This window comes from Aulostomus chinensis, chromosome 6 (genome assembly GCF_037954235.1).
Source record: "Aulostomus chinensis isolate RoL2024-O1b breed Wild chromosome 6, RoL_Achi_v1.0, whole genome shotgun sequence".
NCBI classification, from domain to species: domain Eukaryota; kingdom Metazoa; phylum Chordata; class Actinopteri; order Syngnathiformes; family Aulostomidae; genus Aulostomus; species Aulostomus chinensis.
Genome location: NC_141325.1, coordinates 14,048,416 through 14,073,424, shown reverse-complemented (window position 1 = coordinate 14,073,424; position 25,009 = coordinate 14,048,416). Strand labels below are relative to the sequence as shown.

The 25,009-nt window shown below is 40.4% G+C and overlaps 4 protein-coding genes across 4 annotated transcripts; 2 read left to right on the top strand and 2 right to left on the bottom strand.

The window, feature by feature from the left end:
• Positions 1–31: 31 nt before the first annotated feature.
• On the bottom strand, positions 32–6,389 carry cenatac (centrosomal AT-AC splicing factor). Its single transcript, XM_086205387.1, has 11 exons — positions 6,105–6,389; positions 5,342–5,508; positions 4,773–4,871; positions 4,615–4,681; positions 3,755–3,817; positions 2,898–2,965; positions 2,627–2,741; positions 2,503–2,533; positions 1,479–1,580; positions 930–1,062; positions 32–521 (listed from the first exon to the last, which is right to left on the bottom strand). The coding sequence occupies exons 1-11, from the start codon at positions 6,219–6,221 to the stop codon at positions 419–421; spliced, it is 1,065 nt and encodes a 354-aa protein (XP_086061513.1). The 5' UTR covers positions 6,222–6,389; the 3' UTR covers positions 32–418.
• A 283-nt stretch (positions 6,390–6,672) lies between these two features.
• On the top strand, positions 6,673–8,341 carry LOC147260209 (uncharacterized). Its single transcript, XM_086206668.1, has 2 exons — positions 6,673–6,987; positions 7,125–8,341. Exons 1-2 carry the CDS (start codon positions 6,816–6,818, stop codon positions 8,234–8,236), a joined length of 1,284 nt encoding a protein of 427 aa, XP_086062794.1. The 5' UTR covers positions 6,673–6,815; the 3' UTR covers positions 8,237–8,341.
• Positions 8,342–12,586: 4,245 nt separating this feature from the next.
• Positions 12,587–14,525, bottom strand: LOC147260208 (uncharacterized). Its single transcript, XM_086206671.1, has 2 exons — positions 14,230–14,525; positions 12,587–14,102 (listed from the first exon to the last, which is right to left on the bottom strand). Exons 1-2 carry the CDS (start codon positions 14,399–14,401, stop codon positions 13,102–13,104), a joined length of 1,173 nt encoding a protein of 390 aa, XP_086062797.1. The 5' UTR covers positions 14,402–14,525; the 3' UTR covers positions 12,587–13,101.
• A 474-nt stretch (positions 14,526–14,999) lies between these two features.
• LOC147260207 (uncharacterized) lies at positions 15,000–24,709 on the top strand. The gene is made up of 7 exons (XM_086205215.1): positions 15,000–15,273; positions 15,375–16,684; positions 18,477–18,553; positions 19,054–19,121; positions 20,745–20,921; positions 21,059–22,099; positions 22,836–24,709. Exons 1-7 carry the CDS (start codon positions 15,102–15,104, stop codon positions 23,090–23,092), a joined length of 3,102 nt encoding a protein of 1,033 aa, XP_086061341.1. The 5' UTR covers positions 15,000–15,101; the 3' UTR covers positions 23,093–24,709.
• The last annotated feature ends 300 nt before the right edge of the window (positions 24,710–25,009 follow it).

The following is a 25,009-nucleotide window of genomic DNA, read 5'->3' as shown; positions in this document are numbered from 1 at the left end:
CAATCAAATTAACATAAAAAAAAGACTCAAGTGCTTTTTTATTCTCTCATAACAAACAAGGGTACATCATTGTTTTAACTGGGTAATCCAGTTCAGATCTCAGCCATGTCACCAGTTTCAACTGCTAACACTGTTATTGAAGTATTTTCATATTCCTTCAGTAGCTTTCTGAACAGAATCCTGGAGGAAACTTAAAATACTTTCATCACATTTTCATCATCGGATTCCTTTGCTGTAGCAGTGATTTCCCTGCAGAGCATCTCAAAAGACGACTGTGAGGCAGAACCGAGTAAAGCCTAAATCTTCTGAGAGCTTCAAGTAAATGCTCTGATATTTGACATACTTTTATACTTTGGCCATTGCAGTTGTTGACAGAAATTGTATTTTAATATGCCATCTTGCGTGTTAGTTTATAAGTTTAAAGCTGTTCCGTATTCTTTGCTTTCTTCAAGCCCTCTGCGCCATGCTCCCTCTTCCTCTTCTGTCTGTTCTTCTGCCCTTCCTCTTGTCTGAATTGATGCCTGTTGAAAGAACATCACATTTTCACACAAAGACTAGTGAAATTCATCAGTTGAACTAAAAATTTCACTCTATTTGTCTTTAATATATTAAGTCAGGAGTGTATTTGGACCTTTATAAACTACTAAATGATACTGAGATACAAAAAAAAGTCAGGAAGTCAAGAAAGGTGGCGCTTGTCATCATTTGATTCAAGAAAATTTCCATTATCCCCAAATGATGAGGACATTATCCAGTTTTCGCAGCATACTGTTAATTAATCTCATTATCTTGAAATAATATGATAAACTAGCCTGTGCATGGAAACTAGATATTTAACTAATATCATAATATAAATGCATTTAAAATTTAATAAAGCCATACTCAGCCTCTGCACCCTGTTCATAGTCGCTTTCGGTGGGAGGGCTTACCTGGACTGCCAGCGTCGGCCGCTGTTCCACACGCGACCAAAAGAAGGGAGCCAGTTGGCGTCTGTATGCGAGCTGTGATCAAAGTTGGCCCCGACTCTGTTTGGTGGGAGCTTCCTCAACTTCTCCTGCTCCTCTGGTAAAAGACAGATGAATCTATTTTAGCTACGCCAGTCACCATCGATGAAATATTTAAACTTGAAATTGATTTGCCATTTTATATAGATTTGTCAGTGTTTGCCGTTGCGTGCAATAAAGCTTATTTTTATATTTCTTAATTAGTTGGCTACTTTGATGTTCGTTTTTTTTTTAGAAACGTTTATTTGAAATCGTTCACAGAAGCAAACAGAGAACACGGACTGAATAACTGTGTTCATGACATTAATTATACGAAACCAACTCCAAATATGGTCAGAGCAACCTTGGGTGGGTCCCCACCTGTAGTCAAGGTCCACATGTGATTGCATCACCCAGTACAATGATGACTGATTTTTTTTTTTTCTAGCAAACATCTACTAAACAGCTAAATAAATCTGTGCGTTTGATTCCTACTCTGTTTGAGGAACTCCTGCAACGACGGGCCGATCTCTGGATGTGCTGCAGAACCAGAGGTCCCCTCCAGAGGATCGTCCTGGAGCCAAGGAGGAACGGCCCCTGCAACATTTGAAGAGGCTGCATGTGTTCCCCTCATCGAGCAAGTTCTAGAGAACTCAAATTAGATTTATTACAAACACAAATCAAGTAAATATCCTCAGCAGAATTTGTGTGAGGATGCAATGGTTTTTTTTTTTGCCATTCTAAAGAATCACCTTCATCCTTATATCAGACTAAGAAATGGGCGTGAACCAAAAAAAGACTCCGTACTTTGTTTGAAATAATCAGAACCACTGCTGATATCAAAAGTAATTGTTCCATTTTTAGTAAGGATGCCTGAACATATCTACAGGTCATTGGTATCTGAGTATATCTGCAATTCAAAAAAAAAAAAAATCTGTATTGAACCAATCGCAGACATTTGTATCGGCCCAGCAAATGGAGTAGCGTCTGTTTGTGCACGCTGCTGTCATCTGTGTTGAAGAAACGATGAGCAATAACACTTTTTGTGTTTTGTAAATAAAGGAGAGTGTTACTTGTTCAAATTGTCACAAAAACGTATTTTTTGGACAGAAAATATCAGCATTGGCATGTATAGGCTATCGGCCAAGTGAGTTGTAAAATGTCAGCATATCCGATACTGTGCGTCCCAACATTTTTGTGTAATATTAGGATACTCAGCTTCAGGCAAGAAGAAAGGACATTAAATTGACTTGGGTGCTGCATTATACTAAGAAGCGCTCCTCATATTTTGTCAGCACAATTCATCTAATTGGACATGCAGAAATAATTATAAAAAGAGAAAAAGACATAAGGAGCACGTCTCAAAACAAGGGCACCTCAACAAAAAGAGCCTTTATAATAACCAATCAAATCAATCAACATGTCTACTCGTAAAAAATAAAACCTAGGCCTTCTAATCATACCATACAGCTGCAGTAATATCTGAGCGTATCTATGTAGTTCCACCTTAATACTTTACCTGTATGGACATTTCCACTGTTTGATGAGTCCTGTTTCAGAGAGGGGGGGGGGGGGGGGTGTCCAGTGAGTTCACGCATAAATGAATTCTAATCAAACACTTTCCTTCTTTGCGGTCATTCTACCTGATAACCAATGAAAGTCAGGCCTTGTTCTGTTGAGGCCCACGGAACTTCCACCATTGAGTCCACGAAGCTGCCCCCCGCCTGCTGCTCTGGCCCCTGAGGCATAAACTGAGAGCTGAGAGCAGACAAACAAGATGGAAAAAAAAGACGAAAAAAAAATCAATAATGAACACATTAACACACACACACACACACACACACACACACACACACACACACACACACACACACACACACACACACACACACAAAAAAGTATAAAATGAATTACCTGACAGCCCCCTCTGCAGATATATCTGATCCACTGGGTCCATTAGATGACTCGGGCTCTGCGTCAAGCTGATGTTGATTCAGGAAGAGCCAACAATGGTTCATAGAGGAAGTCTATGCACTAATCACTCCTCACCTCAGCTCGCAGCATGATTCTCACGCCCCTTCTCTCTCTGTGTCTGGAGCCTACAAAGTTTGTTTTTTCTTCTTCTCCCGCATTATTATTTTGTGACTCCAAATTGCATGAAGAACCAGCCATGTGTGTGCATATACATATAAAAATATACAAATTCTCAAGCGCATCATCCTCATCTCCTTTATCTATCTCCTCGCTCAGTAATCCAAAAACACTTTGATTTCAGCTTAAAAAAAAAACAAACAAAAAACAAACATCCCCATATCGCTCCACTATCGTGTGTGCAGAAAGAAGACGATAATACCGGACAATAAAACTGACAGTTTGAGAAACTGATGTTGGCAGTTTTACAGTTTTTAGCTGTCAGTAGCTATTAGCTTTAATCTAAATATACTTAGCTGGCTCTCGCTGCATTTTAGGATCACAAAGTCCTAATGCAGGACAAAAAAAAAAAAAAGTCTTTGTGAGCATTTTATATTTTCAGAATACCGTAATGAACAAAAATTTACAAAGAAAAGAAAGAACTCACGACTACATTTTCACTGTTTAACAGGCTCCCCAGAGGATTATTTGCATGTGCTTTTGCTAGATACAATCTTTTAACTAGAAAATGGTTGGAACCCCCACCCCCCCCTTTTTTTTCTTCCAATGCTCAGAATCATGACAAGCAACCGTCAAGGCCAAAGTGATGGATACTGCCACGGCATCCTGGGAAAACAAACCTCTATAAGAGCCTGAAGGACCTCTTGACGATTCTTCTCTTGCGCACGGATGTGATCAGCTTGCTGAAGAGAAGCAGAGAAAGCGAATAGAAATGTCAGGTCTCCACTCTCGTTGCTACAACGCTATGCTTCCTGTGAGGAACAGGAAATTACCAAAACACACGTGGGTATGCGGGTATGACTTTTTCCTCAGCTGCTCCTGACTTTGTGGTGAGTGATTACTCGAGCAACAGGGAATATTAAAAGGGAAGAGAGACAAGACACTGATGGGTGTTGTGATGTGATTATGTGCTAGCCAACTGAAGGTGTTGCTGATTTTAAAAGGTGCTGTTTTAGTGACTGTGGAGCTTCCAACATGTTTCTCCTGTATTCAGTTCAGTCCTCTATGTTTCAATCTTCAATAAAAAGTGCTCTGAGAACACATTATATGGCCTCTGTGTTTATGGGGTCGGAGGTTGGCCGCAATTATTTTTGAGACTTAAATGTGGGCCCTGAGTTTGAAAAGTTCGGGAACCACTGTGACACAGGATTTCTGTGGGAGTCATTTTGATATCAATATATTGACCAAAATACGCATTTGTTTCTTCTCAATGTTCTCTCATGGAGGCAGGATCATTTAGAGTTAAAACAATAAAATGGATCACCAAAAAATGATGGATATGGGAGCACTAAACCGTAAAATCACCTCATATTCAAATTGACTTCGATAATAAACTAATAAACTTCCTCCTTTCTAGACTGCTGCAAGCCTCAGTGATCAGGGGTGAGCTGACATTCACCCTGATACCAGCAGAATTAGCTCCAAGCAGCACAGCCACCCTGAGCACGCTAAACACCACTGGAGACTGCTTTTAAAATACCTGTTTGATGAATTCATCTTCCTTCTCCACAAATGTTTCCAACACTTTTGCCACTTCAGCTTTAAACCTAAAAAACAAACAACTTCAATAATTGCAGAGAATGTTGAAATCTTCCACACGAATATCATGAATCAGGACTTTTGTCCAGCTTATCATACCTTTCAGTCTCCTCCTCTGTGATCAGGACTTTGTCCCTTAGCTTTGGATCTGCCTTATTGTTCCACCAGAACTTGTGTGTACTTTTCCTGTGTTCTGGGCTGAAACCAAATACATTCTAAATGCCAGCAAGAAATGATTTTTACAGTCATTTTAACAAAATTGAACACGTTTATTAGAGTAAAAACCACTGTAAACTCAGTCGTCTGCCCAGCTTTGAAACAGTCAGCGTTCGTTTGCCTACAATACAGAAACTCCAAAAAAAGCTTTTCAAAAACATTTTTCCCCGTACGTGCTTGGGTTCAAGTCAGTTCAACAACAACAGCACATCCGATTTTTCTCTGATCTGTCGTGCCCTCGTCGTTTTACTGCTTAGGATTTCCAGTAATGTTCATATTCATCCTGGACCCCTTAAATAGCCCCTTACTCCCAAAAGAAAGCTCTAATATTAAACAACCTGTATTTTACAGATTTTTTTCCCCCACCTGTAATAATATATTTTTTTCTGCATGTCCAGTGAGAACTCAACAGAGGTTTTACTTAAGTAAAATGAACTGAAGCTGAAACTCACGTGGCCATGTGTTCTATCAAGCCCCCGTAGAGTACGGTCATGTTGCCATCCGTAACGTTCCTTTCAATTTCAAGCCCACAGCAGTAGCACCAGAATGTCTTTTTGTGCTGAGAGCAATCAAACTTTTCTACTTGGGGTTTTTTAAGTGTTCTACGAGCTTCCTTCACCTGGGTGACAAAAGATGAAACAGAAAACAAGAAGTTACACACCGTGCGGCATTCCAAATATCCATCCATCAACCCCCCCCCCCCCCGCTTAGTTGTGTGCAATGAAACCTGTCAATGTAAAGATTTTCAAATTGTAATGGTCATTTTGAAACGTGAAGGTTTAAGCTGTTGGTGAGTGACTTATTTTTACTCTTTTAAGTCACTGAAACAAAGAAGTGACAGAAAATGTGAAAATTAAGTTGTTGTTTTTTTTTTACACATGCAGCACCGGTCAGAAACATTACGACAACGTTGACATGACATTGTAGGACGGGAAAGGAGGGCAAACAGATGAGGAAGTTAAGAATGTAGGAAAAAGTATTTCAAACATAAAATGCAATGTGGGGAGAAAAAAAGGCGGAAATATGAAACCTACGGAAACTGTAAAAGTAGAGTTTTTTCTGTTCGCTTCCATTTTTTTAAAAAAAAGCTGAATACTTAAAAAAGTATAAATGTAGAAATGGAGTTGAATGTTCGCAAGCAAAAAGTATGCGACAGAATATTGAAATACAACGGTCATATCATTAACATAAAGAGGCGGATATTAACACATTTACCTTTTCTAAGAATTTGAGAAGAACCACTCTTAGTCTGCTTTGGTGATTTTTCCCGAAAATGTGTCCTTTCCCGGTAAATGTTGTTTGCCTACACACGGCACAATAATATGCCCCCATTTAGACGATATCACGTTGTAGGAGGAAGAAACAAACACTAAATGGAGGCATTTAACTAAAGAACAACCATTTTAACCCATCGTACGATCCTTCTTCCTGCATCTATTGGAAACAAACGCGACAAAATGATGTGTAAGCTAGGCTTCATCTGCTACAGGAAGAAGTGCCGTCATTATATTTATTCCCTTGGAAACTGACAGCTCTGGAAATGCATGAATGTTCCGACCTCTGGAAAAGAAAGGAGGAACTGATATTTTCATGAAATAAAGGTTGTTTTTTTCAGTCATGTTGCTGCTACATATTATCTGTTTTATGTCTGGAACTAAAATGTAGCTACTTTCGGCAAATTTGCATTCTCTGATATTTTGAGCATTTAAATCGAGGAAGAAAGAGGTTTCAAAAATGCAGTCTTGCAAGGCAAACGGAACAAAAAGGCTACCTCGTCTCCTTTGTCGGAACTGAACAGCGGGACATCAAGCGGAAGTGTACAGTCGCGGCTGCACAAAATACAACACTGTGCGGAGTCTCTTAAAATATTTTCAGTTGAATTTATGTATGAAATTAGCTTTTAGTTTTCCTAATTTTTAAGCAACGATGTCTTCCGTTCACTATTTGAGACAGTTTGTCAGCGAGCGGCTAACTGCTGCTGCTGAAGAAATATTCAGAGTTTTTGAAAAAACTATCATCGAGTACGAGGAAGAGATCGATCGTCAGCGGAGACTGCTGGATATTGTTTGGAAACCCGACATAAAGCTGCACAGGATAGGTTTGTTATCTAATCAACTGAATGCTGTTTTTTTTTTAAGATGGCGATGATTGGGATGGAACGGGTGTATTTGCTCAGAAGTATGTGTTCTCTCGTTATCGTCATACGAGTAACGTGTTTGTATTTTGTTCCTCCAGATCTCCAACAGCAACATGTTCACATGGATGAAGTGGTTCTCACTGAGCAGCTGCTCAATAAGCATGAAGGTCACTCCAGCCTGGAAGAGGAGAACCCAGAATCTTTACAGTTGAAAGAGGAACGTTGTACTATTCAGGTGGGAGAGCAACTGGGATTTAAACAAGAAAATGATGATATTATTGCGATTCCTGTTTATGAGGAAACTTACTACAGTGAAGACCAAATTCTTGATTCAAGCCCTAGTAATGCTCAGAGTCCAGCAGAGAACCAGCATGTTTTCAACACATCAACTCAAAGCTTTGCGACACAAAAACTAAAGAGTGGCAACCAGCTCCCATGTAATATCACTGCTGTAGATAAGAGCCAAGATCCCAAAGGAGCCGCATTTGGTGACTCAAACCCAGATAGAAATGCAGAGACAATGCAGAGACTCAACAAATGCAACAGTCACTGTGATCACATAGCTGAGAATGCAAATAATTGCCAAATATGTGGTAAATATTTACGAAGTACCAACGGATTGTTGGTCCACATTAGAACTCATACAGGTGAGAAACCATACCCCTGCAACATCTGTGAGAAGAGTTTTGCGGATCTTTCCACACTGAGAAGACATTTGAGGATTCACAGCGATGAAAGGCCATATTCTTGTCAAATTTGTAGTAGAGATTTCAGAAATAATAGTGACTTGAAAATCCATACGAGGGTGCACACAGGTGAAAAACCCTACGCCTGCAACACATGTGGGAAAAGATTTGCTGAGATGTCAACACTGAGAAGGCATGTGAGGATCCACACAGGTGAGAGGCCCTACCCCTGCAACACCTGTGAGAAAACATTCAGTGACCTGTCGACACTGAAAAGACACTCAAGGATCCATACTGGTGAAAAACCATATTCTTGCAAAATTTGTTGGAGACATTTCAGAAACAGTAGTGACTTGAAGATCCACATGAGGGCGCACACAGGGGAAAAACCCTACCCCTGCAACACCTGTGGAAGATGTTTCAGTCATATGACAGACTTGAAAAAACACTTGAAAATTCACATGCGAGAGAAGCCAGATATGGAAAAACACAAAGGGACACTTTCAGACATTGCAGAGACTTGACGGTCCACGTGAGAAGACACTGCTGTAGGATCTGTGAAGGAATTGCTTAAATCAGTGGGGGCTCCTGCTCACCAGACTCACATTTTCTTTCTTTCTTTCTTTTTTTTTTAAAAATTCCTTTCACTTTCATGAATCTTGGGTTGTATAAATTAATTATTTATTTTTATTTTGTACCTGGTGCTCATGAGGTCCTGTTCTTCAAATGTACCATGAAAAGATTCTTTCCTATGTGCTTCCAATGTGTCAACATCTACAGTGTTTTCTCAGGTAAACAATATGATTACATAATCCACCACCTCATGTAAGCATGGCTGTTTGTTTCATATAATTGAAGAGGTAATAAAATGGAACATATTTTTCAGTGTAACAGTATTTGATCTCCCTTTCTGTGAATGAACTCTGGTTTCTCATTTGATTTTTTTTGAAAGTATTCATGTGTGACGACCCAAATACATGTACACCAGCACTTCCCAAACTTTTTTGCCCACGCACTTCCCTCTATATCCCAACTGGGTTGGTGCACACCTTTGGTAACAATGCAACATCAAGTTGAAGATAACTTCTTCCACACTTCATCTTAAGGTGAGGTGCAGTTTTGGAAATTATCGAATTTTGCAGCTTAGTGGAGCAGTTTAGACTAGTTAGACTAGTTTTCTCTGGCAACCTCTGTGTGTATCACATAGACAAATTTCACCTGTGCCCCAGCTAGCATGAGAGTAAGTCAATAAGATTTTCAGTTTTGGTTGAACTGTTCCTTTAATGAGACAAAACAGACACCTTCCTACTATTACTGCTTGGGGTACGGATACTGCAACTTTTGTAGGGTCTCCCTTTCCCTATTGGATATAATATAAAATTGGCTGTAGAAGAACAAAAATACAATACCTGTATCCAGAAATATTAGTGTGGTATGAGGTAGCATCCATAATTTGGCCTAAAACCTACTCAGGTGTTGTAAGGGATTCTTTTTCACTGCACATTTTATGGTTATTAAACGCCATCAATCAAAACTGGCAACATGGAATTTCCCTCCAGTGTAAACAATCTTAAAACAGTCAACATTTTGCGCAATAGCAAAATATACGAAACTTCATATGAAGAACATCTGAACAGTCTGTATGAGTGTGTCTCATATTAGTCCTCCTGAATGTCATCAGGTCTACACTGACATCCGTTCAAAATTCACAAGCTTTCTCAAGAGTGTTCTCGCATGTGGGTTGATGCCCAAGAGGCACCTGCAAAGAATAAGCAAAGACAGCAACTTTCAGTTTACATAGCTTTTACATAATGCATTGTTTACACAAGGCACATGCAGTGGTTCCCCTTTCCCTTAAAGTAAACCTTAGAAAGCCACAGAAATAAAGTAGCAATGACAGACGAGCTAGATTGATACAAGCAAGCAAATGGAGCACGTAGGAACTGTGGGGAACATCTGGTTGAATAATAATGAGTGTTACAATACTTCTGTACACACAAGCCATTCTCAGAATACTGCAGATTGAAGTTATCGTAGCAACTCCACCCAACTTGCCAACACCAGGTCCCACCTCAAGCCTGGCACATCCCCCATCACATTGTGCACCAAGGGTGTTGCGAGGGCCCTCGAGAGAACCAAGATGAACAGTCCACCCAGCGCCAACAGCATCAGTGGCCGGGTCTTCAAACACTGCGCTGGTGCATTTTTCAAAGCCAGTTCCAGACGTCCATGGACACTGGCACTGCCCCCAAGCTCCGGAAACACTCCAACATCACCCCATCCCCAAGAGGAACCCTCCCAAAACTCTGAACAACCAGTGGCCCTCCCCCCCCCCGATGAAAGCCATGGAGAGGGTCATTAAACAGCACTCTTGCCTCTCTTGGACAGAATTCAGTATCTCTTGTCTCTCTGACGCATACATGATAAGGAAAACACCTCATTCCTCAACTATTTTAATGATCTGTTTCATAGACAATGGCGTTTTCCTCCTGTTGCCTTGGGAACGTTTGAAAGTGACATCATCAGAAAGCTGCAAACCCCGCGAATAAGACATGATGAAGTTCACAAATCAGTCTCATTTGCCAACAGAAACAAGCTTTGAACTTTTCTGACACGGTGAAGCCGTGTGTTCATTTAAATTAATTCTGAAATTAAAAAAAGATGAGAACTTAATTATTCGCAGCAATTTCTGCGACGTAGTCTGCTTGCTTATCATAGGAAGTCATCATGACTCTTCACATTAAGGTCGTAGCCTCGTGAGAACAGAGTGTTGGGGGAGTTGCTGTTTTTTTCTCATTCCTCAAACTGCAGTTTTTGCAAGTTCCCGCAATTTCATCACATAAATATCCTGCATGTTCCGTCGTATTTTTTTTGAGAAAATGTGCCGCATAATCAAGCCAACAAAATAGTCTCAAATGCATTTAGAAAAATAACTTAATTATTTAATCTCTACTTCACGGATGTATTAGATTATTGCACACCTCGACCTCTGCTTTGTATGTTCGCATTCTGCTCTCATCGGCTGCAGCTACACAGTTGTAGGCAACTGTTAAGGGGCTTTTTCTGATGAACATGTTTCCATGACTCAGTATTCAGGTTTAATACAGGCAGATGCAAGCTGTCTTATTTTGGTTTTTGGTATTTACCATATGATCTGCATTTTTTTCATTGAATCACAACTTTTAAAGTAGATGCACAAAACACAAAATCCCTGTAAGTAGTGGTCAGTACATCTGCCGTCAGGCAGAGAACAGGGTTTGATTCTCCTGCAGGGAGAGTGTTGCAGCTCTTTGTTGCTCAATTGCTGATTCTTACTTATTTTTTTATTAATAGTGTCTTTAATGTATGATGATTTTGTTTGATTGTTCCAGAGGTTAATTCAATTATGATATTTTTTTGTAAGTTATACTTTCAGTTGAGTTATAGTCAGCATATTAAATTCACGTAACACCGCTATGAAGGCTTATTGCCTAAGTGCAGGCTGAAGTGTGAGCTGATTAAAAAAAACATCTGATATCCAGAAATTTCTAGTGTGGATGCGCTGACTCGCCTGCGGACGACTGCATCGCCTTTTCTAAGACCAGGCGAGATTTACTGTTTAGCAACTGAATGACACTAGATATTGTTGAATCAATTCAGTCAGGGCCACAAAGGTACTGAGGTCTTATACCCAGCCATAGTTTGATACTAAGACAGACTCCTAATTCTTCAAAATAGGGAAATGCAGAACAAATTTGGGAATCATGATTATTTTCATGTGCACTTCTTGGTTTCCATCCTGGTGGGAGAGTCCCCCAATAGACCCAAAATTATGACAGCCATGTGAAGTGTGTGACAGTCAATGTGTACCCTTATGAATTATTATCAAATATGAAAAATATGTCAATAGGTCTTAAAGTAGGACCTGTTTTATATTTACATGTTAACAGAGAGTTACCTCAGTAATAAAAGAATACATTTCTTTCCATGTCTGTAGGAGCCATCGGTCCTAAGACACCTGAGGTTTCTCTCACTCTGAGCTGTCTCTGTGTTTACATCACTGTCGGACCCGAACATGCTTTTGAAATAGCCGATATTTTATTTTGACTCTGAAAACTCAAAGTCCTGTCTCGAATAATTTCTCTATTTACCGGGACCAACCCAGTAGCCCAAACCCTTCACCTCCAGGGACCAATCTTTATGAACCCCCCTGCATATGAATACAGCACCTGTAGGCCAGAAAAACACAGAAACGCTTTGCATTCACTGGAGTGAAAAGATTTTTGATACCGAGATCTCACAAGATCTCATTCCATCCTCAACAGCAATATTTCCCAGCGCCAAAGTAGTAATAGCAGATTAACTGCAATAGCGCCATCTGTGCCCACTGTTTCACGGTTAGCAAGGATTAACAGCCCAGATCCTGCTCTCATGATTAGGACACCTTTACTTTATGGGCTGCTAAGACCCCATACAGCCAAACAGGCATAGGTGAGGGCAAAACAGAACACCCCTCGGCATCGGCATCAGGTCAGTTGCAAATCAATCAACTTAACGAGAGTTGTTTTTGGTGTGAAAAATACTTTGACTGAGAAATTAACACCTATCTCCCTTTGTTTGCACCTCACACTCTCGCCAGACACGTCTCGTCTGTCAGTGCTTATTCTTTCAAAGATTTTCTCCTGATTTCGGTTTTTTTAATCATGATTTTTTTCTCCATTTAATAGTTTTTCTAGCCATCATAAAAAAGCAGGTTGCCCTTAGGATGTCCTACCACATTATTGGAAAAGAACGGGGATAAACAAATTATTTCCTTTCATATAACATTACTTTTGATTCATTTGTTCATTTATTTCTTCTTTACAAGGGGATGGGGTTCTTTTCTGAGCTCCACACCAAACCAACGCATCACTTCTTTGGTTGCCAGTCACTAAAGGTAATTAAACAACAACATCTAAATAGACGCAACACTTCAGCAGTATTTTTATTTTGAAACTTACGGACGTGTAAGAAATAAAACACATTCTTAAGATTTGTTAGATATTTGTGCAAAATGGTGAAGTGGATCTGAAAATCTACACAATTTGAAAGAACGAATGCCTGAATTCACATCACAGATCTTGAACAACAGGAGTGGCAGTAAAACATCTTTAATGACCTCTGACAGGAGACCTCAATCACTTTGGAGTTGTTGCTACATCCGACACGTTGGAAGCACAATGTGAAAGAATATTATTATGGTTACTTTTAATAAAATGGAGGAAGAAATTTGTGTTACGTGTAACGTACACAAAAAAACTCTTTAAAAACAATCACAAAAACGCATTAAAGACTGTCCAGCAGGACAAGTACATGAGCAATCCCACTTTTATTTTCACAATTCCTTCACCGATCCTGTAGCAGCGCCTTCTCATGCCGACTCAATCTCCACAAAATCCAAACGTGTTCCTACTTGTCTTGCGATGACCAACTTCCTACGTATGTGACTTTTCAGGTGTTTTTTCAAATGTGTCAGTTGAGTGAATCTTTTTCCGCAGCTGTTGCAGAGATACGGCCTCTCACCTGTGTGGCTTCTCATGTGGATCTTCATGGCACTACTATCTCTAAAATCTTTGCCGCAAATTTTGCAAGTATATGGTTTAATGCCCGTGTGGCTCATTAAATGCCTTTTCATTTTTGACATGTCGGTAAATCTTTTCTCACAGGTGTTGCAGGGGTAGAGCTTCTCACCTGTGTGGGCTCTCCTGTGAATCACCAACCCTTTCTTACTTCGAAAATATTTACCGCATGTTATGCAATAGTATGGCGTCTCAGCTGGGTGAGTTCTTTCTTGAGCTTCCACCACTGATGTCTGATAAAATCTTTTCTCACCGGTTTCACATTTTAAAAACTTTTTAATTCTGTGGGTGTTGTCATTAACCTGATCGTTCATCTTTAACATGGTAGAACTGAGCACATTATTATCACGACGGTTTGACTCGTCCAGTCTCTGCATCGTCTCTGCGTTTCCATCTGATTCACAGTCACAAAACGTGGCTCCTTTGTCATCTCGGCTGTCATCTGCAGTGGAGTTGTTAAACAGGAGCTGGTTGTCAATGTTTAGTTTTTGTAACATGAAATTCTGAGTCAACATGTTGAACATAGGCTGGTTTTCTTCTGGACTCTGAGTTTCACTGGGACTCAGGTGCAGAACCTCATCTTTCATGATGTGACTTTCTTCTCCAGGAGGAATAAAAGTAAAATCCTCTATTTCCTGCTTCACTTCCAGCTGCTCTCCCTCCTGAACGTGACGTCGTTCCTCTTTCAGCTGTAAAGGTTCTGGTTCTTCTTTCAGCTGCAAAGGTTCTGGTTCCTCTTGTTCCAGACTGGAGTTCCCCTCCTCTTCCATGTGGACATGTTGCTGTTGGACATCTGGAGAGACAAAAAATACAAACACGTGAGCAGAGAAAAACAAATATCAAAGCAAATAAACACACGTCTGTATCTCCACCATCATAAAATACTAATGAATCTCTTTATCTCTGAAAGTGTAACAGACCAATCCTCTGCAGCTTTATGTGGGGTTTCCAAACAATCTCCAACACTCTGCGTTGACGATCAATCTCTTCCTCGTACTCCATTACAGCTTTCTCAAAAAATCCAAATATTTCTTCAGCAGCAGCAGTTAGTCGCTCGTTTACAAACCGTCTCAGATGCTGAATGGATGACATTGTGGCTTCGGACTTGGGACTTAAATATGTAAATGTACGGTTGTTTTTTCTTCACCTGATTCACACAACGGCGTAAATAACGAGATTAGACAGCAGGATGTAGTTAGCATCGTCTCGTTCTTATTGTTAAAGGTGGATGGTATCCAGCTTCTCGGCGCATTACCGCCAACTTCTGCTCTGGAGTGTAAACTGTCTTAAAGTTTAAATGTGTGACAAGACAATATTATCAAGAATGGACCCACTGGCACCGTCCAGCAAAGGAAAACATAATACAGACAGATGTGGGCAAGGAGAAACAATGAAGCCGTTTTAGGCACACTGAGAGGGGAGCAACGTGATCCAAAATCTCAATCATATAAAGGTGCAATTTAATATGATAAATATTTGACCTAAGAATGCGTCATGTGATGTTTATAGTCTGATTCCCAACAATATTCAACAATATGTGAAGGCAGGGAAAGGTTATTTTGAATATTTATTCTCTTATTTTTCTTGTATTTATCCTTCATAAATGTGAGTGTCTAGTGTAATGTAGGTATCATACCAGGTGGCGGCGGCAATTTGACAGTTCGTTGTCAACTACCAGAAAATACTGAACGAGGAAGAAGAAGCAGCGGAAGCTCGTCGGTCCCGTATGCTAGCAATGTAATCTACTTGTTTGTCTGGTGAAATATGACATTTTTAAGTCAATGAAATAACTATGTCTAAAATTCATGACTTGAGACAGTTTGTAAACGAGCGGCTAACTGCTGCTGCTGAAGAAATATGCGGAGTTTTTGAAAAAACTATCATCGAGTACGAGGAAGAGATCGATCGTCAGAGAAGACTGCTGGACATTATTTGGAAACCCAACATAAAGCTGCAGAGGATTGGTCCGTCACTGTTTCAGACATGAAGGGATTCATTTCAATCTTATGATGTTGGAGATACAGACGTGTGTGTATTTGCTTTGACATTTGTTTTGTCTCTCCAGATGTCCAACAGAAACATGCCCGCATCGAGGAGGAGGGGAACTCCAGTCTGGAACAAGACGAACCAGAGCCGTTGCAAGTGAAAGAAGAACCAGAACCTTTACAGCTGAAAGAGGAACGATGCCCCATTCAGGAAGGAGAGCAGCTGGAAGTGAAGCAGGAAATAGAGGATTTTACATTGATTCTTCCAGGTGAAGGAAATTACATCATCAAAGATGACAAAGGAGCCACGTCTTGTGACTCTGTATCAGATGGAAATGCAGAGATGATGCAGAGACTCGACAAATCAAACAATCACAGAAATAATGTGCTCAGTTCTACCATGTTAAAGATGAATGCTCGGGTAAATGTGGTTAATGATGACACCCGCAACACTGAAAAGTCTCTGAAATGTGTCACTGGTGAGAAAAGAACGTGTCAGACATCAGCAATGGAAGCTGGAATAACTCCTGCAGCTAAGACTCCATATTATTGCATAACATGTGGTAAATATTTTAAAACCAGTAAAGGGTTGGTGGTTCACATCAGAACCCATACAGGTGAGAAACCCTACCCCTGCAACACCTGTGAGAAAAGATTTGCTCATGCGTCAGCACTCAGAGGACATGTGAGGATCCACACTGGTGAGAAGCCATATCCTTGCAAAAGCTGTGGGAGAAATTTTAGGAGTAGTACTGAATTGAAGAACCACACGAGAACACACACAGGTGACAAGCCCTACATCTGCATTACCTGTGGGAAAAGATTTTCAAAGGGGTCAAACCTGTTGTCCCATTCAAGGACCCACACAGGTGACAAACCTCACCTTTGCAACACTTGTGGGAAAAGCTTTTCTGTGAGATCAACACTGAGAGGGCATATGAGAACCCACACAGGGGAGAAGCCCTACCCCTGCAGCACGTGCGGAAAAAGATTTTCTGTGAGATCGACACTCAGAGGGCATATAAAAACCCACACAGGTGAGAGGCCCCATGCCTGTAAAACTTGCGGGAAAGGGTTTTATAAAGGGTCAGCACTGATGGTCCACATGAGAACCCACACAGGGGAGAAGCCCTACCCCTGCAACACTTGTGGAAAAAGATTTTCTGTGAGGTCGACGCTCATCGGGCATATGAGAACCCACACAGGCGAGAGGCCCTACGCCTGTAAAACCTGTGGGAAGAAATTTTGTAAGGGTTCATCTTTGAGAGACCACATGATAATCCACACAGGTGAGAAGCCCTACCTCTGTGGCACCTGTGGCAAAACATTCACTCGCATGACCCACCTGAGAAGACACAAAAGCATGCACAAAGGTGAGAAGCCAGATATTAAAACATGAGTGAACAGCACTGGGCCTTGCAGAGATGTTCCCGTCCACATTAGAAGACACTGCTGCAGGGTACCCGTGTTTTTCTCCTGTTGATGGATGTAGAATAAGACCTGGATACAGGAAGGTCATCGGCAGCTGAAGTAACTGTTTCGTGGTGGTCAGTTACTAATAAGGCATCTGCCATTTGATGTGCACTGACACAAAAAGATCTCTTAAACCAAGATTGCAGAAGCAGTGGCTTCAAACATGGAGGGCACATTTTTTTTCTAGTTGTACGACCAATGCAAAATAAGGTTGTGGAAAAATCTGCAATAAACTGCATGACAAATGGTTTTTGTGTATGCGTGTTTTGATTTAATTTTTTGCAAAAAGATCAGAGAACAAAACAGCTTGCACATGCAGTCTGCATGCATCTGACAAAACTTTACAACTTGCACATTAATAGAAGGCAGGTTGACCACTGCTGAACGCAGGGATGTGAGGTGACAGAGTTAAACCCTGTAGCAGGTGGAGAGGTCAAAAGGTAACAGATCACAGGGGAAGGCACGGTGGTGCAGTGGTCAGCACTGTCGCCTCACAGCAAGAAGCTTCCAGGTTTGAATCCCGGCTCCAGCACAGGATCTTTCTGTGTGGAGTCTGCATGTTCTCCCTGTTCCTGCGTGGGTTCTCTCTGGTACTCCAGCTTCCTCCCACAGTCCAAAGACATCAAGAGAGGACAGGATGAGCAGAAGAAAATGGATGAATGTTCAGACAGATAAATGAAAGGTCAGACAGTCATGCAACACCTACATAGCTGTGTAATTTTCCATTACACTTGTTTAACCTTCATAATTTGGTCTGACAAAATTTTGAAAGTCTTGAAGAACATAAATTGTGTGATCCCCAGTCAAGTGAAAAGAGGTTTAAACTAGAATATACATGGATGTATCTAATTATTACATTTTTTTCATAAAACTGATAGTGGTTTATGTCTAGTCGAGCTCACCTTAAACTGACCGCTACAGCAACACGTTTCCAAATTGTTAAAATGCTCAAATTTTACTTTGAAGACCAGCCGCCTTTGTTTCCGGTTCTCTGCATTTGATATTGCTGGTTCCTTTCTCCCCCTCCGAGAACCGAACCAGTGGCTTGAAGTCGGTTTTCTAAGAAAGAAAAATGAAAAGATGCAACATTTTGTGTCAGGTTGTTCATGATAAAAATGAAAAAAGGTTTCCGCCGCTTTCTGTTTGCTGGTTTGAAGGGGAAACGGTTGAAAAGCTGTGAGTGATACGATATAGTAAAACAGATTCCACTATCGGACCTAAATAGTGTGACACCAAACGGATGAATACTACAGTAATGACTCCTTACTTTTGAATCAAAGGATCACATGTGAAGATGAACAAGACCGTTACTGACATGTAGATACATTTGACAGTTTCAGAGCTTTTTTTCGTGCATGCATATAACATATAAAGCGGAATAAAGGTATAATCACGTTCGCTGTCTGAGCTAAACGGTGTGAAACCAAGCGGTGCCTCGATGCTGTCTGCTTGCCAACCAAGCCATTGCAGTTGTTTGACAATATTGAGGTTCACTAAGCAACAATGTCTGAAGTTCAGTTTTTGAGACAGTTTGTAAACAAGCGACTAACTGCTGCTGCTGAAGAAATATTCAGAACTATTGTTGAGTCTCAATCTTCAGCAAAGACTGCTGGCTATTTGGAAACCCCACATAAAGCTGCAGAGGACCAGTCTGTTACACTCTTAGTGATAAAGAGATTCATTTGTATTTTGTATTTTTGTCTCTCCAGATGTCCAACAGCAACATGTTCACATGGAGGAGGAGGGGAACTCCATTCTGTAACAAGAAGACCCAGAACTTTTACAGGTAAAACAGGAACTCTGGCCTGTTCAGGAGGGAGAGCAGCTGGAACTGAAGCAGGAAATCGAGGATTTTACATTTATTCCTCCTAGTGAGGAAAACTCCAGCAGCAAAGATCAAATTCTGGACTTTAGTCCTGACTAAACTTTGAATCTTGCACACAAGTATTCTGTGTTCAACAGATTGACCAAAAGCTTTTTAGCACCAAATCTAAACACAAGCTGTACCCCTGCAACTCCTGTGGGAAAAGATTTTCTATAGAGTCAACCCTGAGAAAGCATATTAGGATCCACACAGATGAGAAACCATTCTTGTAAAACTTGTGAGAAACATTTCAGAACTAAAAATGATCTGAAGGTCCATATCAGAGTACACACTGGTGAGAAACCCTAACGCTATAATACCTGTGGGAAAAGATTTGCTTCAGCGGCAACCTTGAAAATGCACGTGAGGATCCACACAGGTGAGAAACCCTACTCTTGTAAAACTTTTGGTAAATATTTCAGAACTAAAAATGGTTTGGAGGCCCACGCAAGGGCGCACACTGGTGAGAAACCTTACCTCTGCAACACCTGTGAGAAATGATTGACTTCAGCTTCGACCGTCAAAATTCATGCGAGGATGCACATTGGCAAGAAACCCTACCTCTTTCACGCCTGTGAGAGAAGATTTACTTAACAGTCAACTTTAAAAGTGCATGTGTGGATCCACACAGGCCAGAAGACATATTCTTGTAAAACTTGTGGTAAATATTTCAGAACTAGAAATGATTTTAAGATTCATATGAGGGTGCACACCCTTGAGAAAAAGATTACTTCAGAGTCAACCTTGAAATCATGTGAGGATCCACACAAGCGAGAAGCCCTATTCGTGCAAAACTTGTGGGAAATATTTCTGAACTAAAAATGATTTGAGGGTCCGCATGAGGGTGCACACTGGTGAGAAAACCTACCTCTGCAAAACCAGTGAGAAAAGATTTACAACAGTCAAACCTGAGGATGCATGTTAAGTTCCACACAGGCAAGAAACCATATTCTTGCAAAATTTGTGAGAAAACATTTACTCAAATGATTAACTTGAAAAGACACGAAAATCCACACAAGTTAGAACCTGGACATTTCAGATCGCAAGAGAGCATGTGGGGTTCAGTGTGTGTTTAACATGTTTTGTTTAGTATTCGTAGTTACACACATTCTTTTGGTTATTGTTATTGGTGGTGATTGACATGGGGTTGTGGTTTCACTGTTGTTTCACTGTATTTACATGTTTATTCGCAGGTGTGGCAGGTTTTCAGACAAACCAGGTGTCGCAAACTGTCACATGGTGACAAGCTCACTTTATTAATTCATTCAGTCAACACATTGTTTTTGTGACTCCAGTTCTCATTTTTTTCTGTTATAAAGTACCATAAAACACAATCAGACCTGGACTTCACTGCGTATTTTTTTACTGCACCTTTGTCGAGATGCTTCTGAGCTCCTGAGTGGCTTTCCTCCTTGACTGTAGTCACTACAGTGAACTCTTCAACTTCATGGAGACTTAATAGTCCATATTCCTTCACAGGACCTGTGAAATAAATGTGAATACCAAAGTGGGTTGTCTTGTATTTTCAGTCACACTATTCCATTACCAAAATTGTAATCTGTCCCCCCCCCCAAAAACAAAACAAAAACAAAAAACCCCTCGTTAATTTCCTCTTCTTGAAAACTGAAAACTTTACCCCCCAGGCACAGAACTAGATTTATAAGACACCAGTGGATTTACCAGAAATATAAAGTATTACTTGTGTCAAAGTCATAAATTGTATTTATTTTTTAGCACATAAAGTGAAAGAATGAAGGTATAAGGCAAAAAATTAAAAATCTCGACATAAATTCTTCCTTAATGACTCCAAATTTTTTTTCTCAGAAATGCATTAAATGTGAAGTGAAACAGGATTGTTCGTTACATGTGAGTACAGGCATCAGTTAGTGTGTATTTTTCACGAACGAACGTATCATTAAAAGCGGAACACAAGGCTACATCACATCTACTGTCGGAACTAAACGGTGTGACACCCAAAGCGGAAGTAAACAATACTGCGCCTCGACGCTATCTGCTTTCAGCTGACTAGACCATTGTTAGTTACATGTGTTTACTGAATTAGCTGGAGGCAAATAGTCGTGCTGAAAAATACTGAGGTGGAAACGTAATTAAGCAAATATGTTTAAAGCTCAGGACTTGAGGCTGTTTGTAAACGAGCGACTAACCGCTGCTGCTGAGGAAATATTCGGAGTTTTCGAAAAAACAATCATCGAATACGAAGAAGAGATCAATCGTCAGCGAAGACTGTTGGATATTGTTTGGAAACCCCACATAAAGCTGCACAGAATAGGTCTGTCACTGTTTAAGCATAATAATTTCATTGATAGTTTGAAGTGAATCATATATTATTAGTGGAGATATAAACGTGTGTATATACTTCGATATTTACGGACTAGTAATGGTATGTGTCGGTGTATGTGTCTCCAGAATCTCAGCAACAACTTGTCAGTGCAGAGCAGAAGGAGAACTCAAGTTCCGAACAAGAAGACCCAGAACCTTTACAGCTGAAAGAGGATCTCTGCCCCGTTCAAGAGGGACAGCAGCTGGAACTGAAACAGGAAATAGAGGATTTTACATTTATTTCTCCTGGAGAAGAAAGTTACAACAGCAAACATCTAGTTCAGGACCCGAGTCGTGGTGAAACTTTAGCAAAGAACCAGCCAGTTTTCAACATGTTGGCTCAAAGCGTTTTGGTACATAAATTAAACATTGGAGACAAGCCCTTTCCCTGCAACATCTGTGGGAAAAGCTTTTCTACTGAATCAACCTTGAAAATTCATCTGAGGACCCACAGGGGTGAAAAACCATTTTCTTGCACTACCTGTGGGAGAGATTTCAGAACAAATGCTGAATTGAAGATCCATATGAGGGTGCACACTGGTGAGAAGCCCTACCCCTGCAACACCTGTGAGAAAAGATTTACTACAGAGTCTAACTTGAAGATCCATGTGAGAATCCACACAGGCGAGAAACCATATTCATGTGTAATTTGTGGGAAAAATTTCAGAACCAATCCTGAATTGAAGGTTCACATGAGGGTGCACACTGGTGAGAAACCCTACCTATGCAAAACATGTGAGAAAAGATTTACCACAGAGTCAAACTTGAAAATGCATTTGAAGATCCACACAGGCGAGAAGCCATATTCTTGCAAAATATGTGGGAAATATTTCAGAACTAATAATGAATTGAAGGTCCACATGAGGGTGCACACTGGCGAGAAGCCTTACTCTTGTAACACCTGTGAGAAAAGATTTACTACAGAGTCAAACTTGAAGATACATGTGAGGATCCACACAGGCGAGAAACCATATTCTTGCAAAACCTGTGGGAAAAATTTCAGAACTAATCCTGAATTGAAGGCCCACCTGAGGGTGCACACTAGCGGGAAGCCCTACCTCTGCAACACGTGTGACAGAAGATTTCGTAACCTTTCAGCACTGAAAAATCATCTGAGGACCCACACAGGTGAGAAGCCCTTCCCCTGCAAAACCTATTGAGAAAAGATTCATGCAAATTTCACTCTTAAAAAAAAAAAACCCTGAAAGTTCACGCAGTTTTGAACTTTTACATTGTAAAATATGAGGGACCGCTTTTAGATGTTGCAGAGCAAATACAGTCTGCATGAGAAGACATTGCTGCAGGACCTGTAGAGGAACTGTGAAAACCATACTGAGGTGTTTTCTTCCTGTTTATCAGATTTTTTTCAGCAGTGTTTCCTTTATCTTCGGGGCTGTGTGATGATTTCTTGTTGTTATTTCTACTTCAGAGGTTACATAGGCAAAGTTGCCTGCGTTCCTTCTCTTAAATTGAACATGGACAGTCTTTCTTAATGTGCCTCCAACGTGAGTAAAGTAGAACAAAGTCTGTCTGTTTCAGCCGTTGATGATGCTGTGATTTAAAAAGAGTATTTTTTTTTGTGGTTCCTCAGTGCTCTGTACTTATGGTTACATCTGCGTCACCATTTTCACAAACATTTAAGAAATTTAAGAAACATGCCTGACGATTCATGCTTTGAATGTGACGATGAGATCAAGCGTCAGCACAGACTGCTGGGTATTGTTTGAGCATCCGGCATAAAGTTGCCCAGGTTAAGTGTTTCATTTGAATCATGTAATGTCTTAAGTGGTGCTGATACAGATGTGTGTATATTTCCTGTGATAGTTGATCAAACCCTGAAAACACTTTTATTTCGTCCCTCCAGAATTCCAACAGTATTATGTCGGCATGGAGGAGGACGTTCTCTCTGAACCACAACTCTGTAACCATGAGAGGAACTCGAGTTCGGACCAAGAACCTATACAACTGAAAGAGGAGCCAGAACCTCTACAGATGAAAGAGGAACCAGAACCTTTTCAGATGAAAGAGGAAGTCTATCCCATTCAGGAGGGAGAACAGCTGGAACTGAAGCAGGAAATAGAAGATTTTACATGGATCCCTCCTTCTGATCCCCTAATTTAGCAAAGATCAGGTTCTGCACTCAAATCCTAGTGAAATCCTTGTGAGTCCTGAAGAGAACTAACCTGTGTTCAACACATTGGCTCCAAATTTATTGTTACAAGAACTACACAGTGACAACCAGCTCCTGTTTAACAACTCCACTGTAGATGAGAGCCGAGATGACAAAGGAGCTACGTTTTGTGACTCTGAATCAGATGGAAATGCAGAGACTCGACAAATCGAGCGATCACAGTAATAATGTGCTCAGTTCTGCCGTGTTAAAGGTGAACGATCGGGTTAATGACGACACCCACAGAATTAAAAAGTTTTTAAAATGTGACACTGGTGAGAAAAAAATTCTGTCCGACATCAGTGCTGGAAGCTCACGCAAGAAGAGACTCCATATTATTGCAAAGCATGTGGTAAATATTTAGAAGTAGTAGTGGATCCTTGGTCCACATAGTAGAACTCACATAATGGAGCACTTTTTTCCATGCAACAGCTGTGAGAGAAGATGGAGCCATATTTCATTCCTGAAAGAACAGGGAACTTGCACATTATAAAACATGAAGGATCACTTTTCGTTTTTTTCACAGACGTGACAGTTAGCATCAGGGCCGGGGTGGGACTCCAAATCTGACAGGGAGGAATTGATACCATCAGGCCACTTTGGCCATCGCGCGCCGGCGAAATGGCGTGAAATGGTGGCGTCTGTCTGACAGACTATCATACCTCAAGAGGTGGTCAAACTTTTCAGGCTATTTTTAGCCAGATCCACCAACTATTTTGTGCAGTAAAATTAGCGATACATTCTCATTACTATATAAAAACAAAGGTGTAATAATTACTTAATTCATTTCTCTATTATTGTTGGTCAGTGGCTGGCCTGGCCTGGCTTGAGGGGGAAGGAAAAAAAAATTATTTTTTTTCCTCGCCAGGCAGGCAGGCCACCAAGGGGCCAGGCCACCGGGAAAACTCCCGGTAGTCCCGACGGCCACCCCGCCACTGGTTAGCATGAGAAGACACTGCTGCAGCACCTGTGAAGGAATTGTGAAAACCAAATCGGAATCACCTGGGGTTTCTTTTTGCTTAAGTATTTGCTTTGTTTGTTCTTATTTTTTAGCCTTTTGTTATTTTCTTAAATGAATCATGTATTTTTTTTTGTACTTCGTTTTTTTTTTTTCCAGAAGCAAATTTGTTTACGTTCCTCTTCTTAAATCTGATATGAATGGTTTCTTTCCTAATGTTTCTCCAACATGAAGGATGTGGAACAAACACTGATGCTCAATGAGACATTCTATCTTCTTCTTCTTCTTCTTCTTCTTCTTCTTCTTCTTCTTCTTCTTCTTCTTCTTCTTCTACTACTTCTTCAGTGTCCGGTTCTTTTATTTGGAACTACACGAAGATATATTTCATAAATATTTAAGAAATTGTAAAAAAAAATGTGTGTAATTGGCTTCATCTACACAATCTGCAAAATAAAAATGCTTCTTACTTGTTCCTGAAAACTCCAATATTGACATGGTCAATGTGAAATACATTTTTCATATAGTACATAAAACATTCATGGAGAATAAAAGAAAAACCCATGCAACGTGTTTTAGTAAAATGGTGGTGCATCAGAACACTTTGAGCTCAGCTTTGCGTTGATCCTCCAAGTCTCTACAAGTCTACTGGACAGATAAAAAAAAACCCTCACAAAATGTTTTCCCTCATTAGTGGCGTTAATGAGCGCTGCCTGACACATTAGTCCAACATCTCCCATAGGAGTTCATCTGGGTTCATCAGGATTTATATAAATTTCATACTCAATAAATCATTCAACAATTTCAATTCTGTATGGATACTGCATACTCATTTATTCAGGTTTATCATGTCACTCCGATGTTGAGACATCCTGACCAGCGTTAAAAAGATACTACAAGTACTGCAGTATTT